This window comes from Parus major, chromosome 19 (genome assembly GCF_001522545.3).
Source record: "Parus major isolate Abel chromosome 19, Parus_major1.1, whole genome shotgun sequence".
Lineage (NCBI taxonomy): Eukaryota > Metazoa > Chordata > Aves > Passeriformes > Paridae > Parus > Parus major.
In genome coordinates, this window is record NC_031787.1 from 6805353 (window position 1) to 6810216 (window position 4864).

Below are 4864 nucleotides of genomic sequence, written 5' to 3' on the forward strand. Positions count from 1 at the left end.
CTGTGCTGGCCCTGCTGTCACACAGCCTGTGCTGGCCCTGCTGTCACACAGCCTGTGCTGGCCCTGCAGTGTCACACAGCCCATGCTGGCCCTGTTGCTGCACAAAGCACTTGTGGCCCCAAGGGATGGCTCTGGCAGTCACTGCAAATCAAACAGGCACAGCCTGACGGCACTGGGAGCTCCAGAGCGCGTTCCCAGCCTTGTTGTGGGACAGGTAATTCAGGAAGACAAACTTTGGGCCCATGGGCAGCACAAATAAATGCGTTCAGCTGAGCCCCACGAAGCGCAGAGGGGAGCGGGGAGGAGGGCGCCGGGCCATGCACATCCCACAGAGCTCTTCCCCTTCTCCTCTGGCTACACTGTCTGAAGCTCCAGCTTTTCATCTTGGCTGAAGATTTTTACAAGGGCTGTAAATTAAGGATTTATAAGTGTATATATGGCTATGATGTTTCAGTGGTCTGAAGTGCAGGGAAAGAAAGAAAGAAATGTCTTGGTGACAGAATGCAGTGTGGGGTGAGCTGGGTCAGTGCAAACATATGGAAATGTTTTTGGAGACAGGGAAGAGTCTGGTCTGGTGCTGTTTCTGCCCATTTACACACACACACACACTCACTCACACTCTTCCCCAGAAAGATGGTCTGGCTGTCCAGCATTATCAAAAGATGTGCTCTCTGTGGAGCTTGCAGCTTATATAAGAAAAGCACATCAATGAGGGATCCTCTTACCAGCTTTGAGGCCATTTTGATTTTTTTTCCTGTTTTTTATGATTGTTCCTGGGCAGATGTTGGTGGGGGGGGTTCCCATCCTTCATCCCAGTCTCTCTGGAGGTGTATCCAAGAGGAGCTGCACCCCAAGGACAGTGGCCACTGGGGACATGCCAGGAGAGCTGCAGAGCAGAGAGCTCTGGCCCTTGCTGTGCTGGGGACTGAGGGAGTGACCCCTGAGTGTTGTCATATTCCCCTGTGGCACTCTGTGTCCTGGCTCCAGGCAGGAGGGAGTAGGAGGACACACAGCCAGAGTGAGGGTCTGGACAGTGTCCAGGCTGTCTGATCTCCAGGGACTTTGTGAGTGTCACCACCACTGCCAGCGCTGTCCCCTGAGCTTGTCTTCCCCATTCAACAAGATAAAATCCTGAGCTTCAACAATAGCCCAGTGCCTGCCAGCCCACAGGCCACAGACAGAGTCCTGCTGCTCTTTGAAACGTGATGTAGAGCCCTGAGCAGCACTGCTGTGCTGAAAGGGACCAAACTCCCTCCCTGCCCCTTACTCTGCTTCTCTCCACTCACCTCTGCCTCTTTCTTGTTCCTTAAACATTTTATTTTAGGAGTCAGTCCTGCTGTCATTCCTGTGCCAGAGGTGGCTGAGCACTGCCTTTAACTTCTACTATTTGTCTGATCTCTTTCTCCTTGTCTTGGCAGGTGGTGATGGCTCCACATGAGCCCCCAGTTGTGTTTGTGGACAATTACATCAAGCTTCTCGCTGACTGCAGCACTGACACATTCCAGAAGATCCTCGACATGAAGGTTAGAACCTGTCCAGGGCTTCTGCTCATCCTCTAGTGCTGCTTTGGGCTTGTTGGGGACTTTATCTCAGTGTGAATTCTGAGGGGCTTGGGGGTGGAAGAAGCACTATAAGACAAGTGTGTCTTTACTCTGAAAGCAGAGTTGCTACTGAAGAAGTTTGCAGTTCATTTCACATTTTCATACCTGCTCTGCTCCTGGGGCTGGGCTCGGGGTCATGCAGAGGTCTTTGTGCAGCTCCTGGTGGGTGAACAGGAGGTGGAGGTTTGAAATGGGCTCTGCTGCAGCTGCTCCCAGCTCAGTGAACGCTGTGCTTTGCTCCCTCAGGGCCTGAAGAGGAGTGAGCAGAGCAGCATGTTGGACCTTTTCCGCCTGCGCCTCCCCGCTCCTCCCCCCGGCGGGGACAGCGCCGGCTCCCTCTCGCTGAGCGCTCCCACGCCCGAGCAGGAATCCTCTCGGATACGCAAACTGGAGAAACTCATCAAAAAGAGACTCTGAGGGAGCAGAGGGAATCTCTGTGGCTCAGGACTGCTGGCAGTGAGGGGGAGCAGAGCTGCTCAGGCCGGTGATTTCCAGCGTGCTGCTGGAACACCCGTGCGCTGTCACTCCCAATCCCCCTCATCTCTGACCCATTGCAGACCAAGGAAGAATCTGACTGAGCTGTTTGCCCTGAGCTTGGCAGGAGTGAAACCCAGGACATGGCCAGGTCCACGTGATGGAGAAAATAGAGGCATCTGGAAGCCAGCAGCTCCAGAAACAGTTCAGGTGGATCCCGAGACTATCTGGCTGTGTTACCCTGGCTGAGCTCCTGCTGCAGCACTGAGGGTTTTGCCTCAGTTCTGTGTTACTGCTTGCTCCCTCCTCCTGTTCCTGTGATTAATTATTTATTGTGAGCTGGGGGGAACCAACCCCAAACCATCACCACCACCAAAACCCCAACCCTTTAACAGCTAGGATCTGGCATCTGCAGCTGCACTGAATCAATGAGATGTGCAGGAGGGAACCCCAAGGCAGACTTCTCCCCTGCTCCCAGGACAGGCCTGCATAAAGCACCGTGAAACAGCCAGGCAAATCCTTTTCAGAGCAGGAGGAAAGGGCTAAATTAATGCCTCCTGCACCTTGGCAAAGCTCCTGCCAACCAGCTGGCAGCCTTGGCTGCTGTTAGAGCTTAGAGGCCAAGCAGGACATGTGTGGAGCCCTCTCCAGCTGCTTGGTATTTCCCTGGTGTGTGCTGGGCTCACCCACTGTCCCCAGCCTTCCTGGACAGCACCTCTCCCTCTCTCCACAAAGAGCCCTTCATGGAGAACGTGTCAGACTGCTTCAGCCCCTCATTCTCACTCCAGCTGCTGTGTCCTGAGTAGGGATGTGCCACCTTGGCACCTCTGCTGCCCTGCAAGGAGAGGTGCTGGAAATGTTGGCTCTATCAGGGAGCCAGGGCCACTCGCTGGGACAGGAGGCTTTCAGCAGCCTCAGGTTTCAAGGCCCTCCTCCTCCTCCTCCTCCTGCTCTTCTGAGCTTCAGCTTGCAGCAGTGCAGAGGGGAGGAGACCAGCAGTGAAATATTTTGGGTAACCCAGGCCCCTCTTCCCATGGCCCAGATGCTGGCTCCCAGCCACAGAGCCAGCGTGGAGCAGGGTTGGGATCAGTGGCTGCTTCCCATGGATTCCCCTTGTCATTGGCACTGCTGGACTTCTTCCCAAACTCCTCAGTGCCCTTCCTGGGACACTTTGAAGGCATATGGCCAACCAGGAGTGAATCCCACATGGATGTAGGGCAGACCAGCCAGTCGTGCCTGTGTTATTTAACTTGAGCTTCACTTGCCTGTGCAGGAGGGGGAAGTCCTGTACCAGTGTGGCAGGTGAGGAACAACCACACTGCCAGATGCCTTCCAGGGAGGGTCCTGCTCCCCAGCAGGGCAAGTTTGGGTCTTAGGACTGTATTTATTTAGGGGCTGTACTCACAGGATGTGTGTACAAGATGTGCTGCACATCAGGGAGCAGGATCAGACTCCAGGAACGTGAGCTCCATCCAGAGCTTCATGGGATGGGGAGTGAGGAGCAGCAGTAACAACACCTGTGCAGGGGGACAGCAGTTTCTCATCACTCCAGTTTTATAAATCTGCTGTAGTCTTGCTTACTTCCTCTCCTGATTCCCTGTTAGGTGACAAAAGAAGGAATGGTTGGAAGCGCTTTGGGATTCCGAGCAGCTGTTCTCCAAGGACAGATTATCTCAAGATGCATGTGCAGGATGGCTCACAAGTTACCACACTGCAGAGCTGGAGAGGAGGGAACATGGGTTTGCAGAGATTGGTTATTCCCATGAGAGGATGAATAATTTATTTTAGATGAATTTTTCTTTGCTTTGTCTAAGGCTGAGTCTCTCAATAAATTATGAATAGCTGAAGACGACGTTGAAGTTATCATTGTGTGTCTTACCCAAAGGCTTCCCCCATTACATTTTCTGCATTTCATTCTGTAGATAAGAGGAAATAAAAGGAGAAATTTTTTTTTTTAGCTTCAGCCTTTGAAGGCCACAGGGCTGGGTGTTTGGAGTTCCACTTTCAGAGAACAAATCCACAGTTTTCTACTTCTGGTGTAAGAGTTTTGTGCCCCTGGCTCTTGAGTGTTTATTAGATTTGGCAGGTCTCTATTTGTGCATTAGCTCTTTGGAGTTTACAGCTTTGGGGAATAAAGGATGATTATGTGCTTTCTGTACAAAATGCCACTTTTTATGGTTTCAGGCCGGCTGTACGTGGGGTGTGACATTAAAATGAATTAAATGATTACTGAATTAAATGCTCATTGCTGGGTGTTTTCTGTATGGCTGCAAATCCCAGTGGCTGGGATGGACCTCACCCAAAATGTGCTGGACCCAGCAGTCCCTGCTGTCCCTCTGCTGCTGCAGGTCCTCTCTGCCTTTTCCACCTTCTCTGGCAGCCTCCACATCCACAGCAGCTCCTGCACAGGGTGTGTGGCTCAACACTCCCGACCTCGTGGCCCTAAATAATCACATCATTTCTGCTGTCTGCCGCTGCGGGAGTGATTTCAGAGAGATCCTAATTTTTCCTTTGAAATTAATTAAGGGGTAGTGCCTTTCTCCACGCTCTGCATGACGCTGGAGCAGCTCCTTTCGCTCAGAGAATTAATGACTCATTTGCTTTTCTCCTGGCGGTCCTGCCCCCTCCGCCCTTGGGCAGGCGGGCGCTGGGTGTTCCTTTCTTTCCCCAGATTTACAGCCAGGACTCTGAGCATCCAAGTGACGATGTCCAAACCTCCAGGAGCCTTTGCTTGGCTCCACAAGGGCGGTGGCAGCAGGGCTGTAAAAGCTGATGAAACCTCAGCAGCT

General features: G+C 52.6%; 1 protein-coding gene across 4 annotated transcripts in view; it reads left to right on the forward strand.

The window, feature by feature from the left end:
• The window catches only part of VPS53 (VPS53 subunit of GARP complex), a 61990-nt gene extending 57676 nt beyond the window's left edge, over window positions 1-4314 (forward strand). For 3 of the 4 annotated variants that reach the window (XM_015646850.2, XM_015646851.2, XM_033518878.1), the window contains exons 21-22: window positions 1419-1523; window positions 1848-4314. In XM_015646850.2, coding sequence (XP_015502336.1) covers window positions 1419-1523; window positions 1848-2018 — 276 coding nt within the window. In that variant the 3' untranslated portion in view covers window positions 2019-4314. The remainder of the gene's footprint in view (window positions 1-1418; window positions 1524-1847) is intronic. The other variant, XR_004499836.1, reaches the window with a different exon arrangement.
• Window positions 4315-4864: the final 550 nt, after the last annotated feature.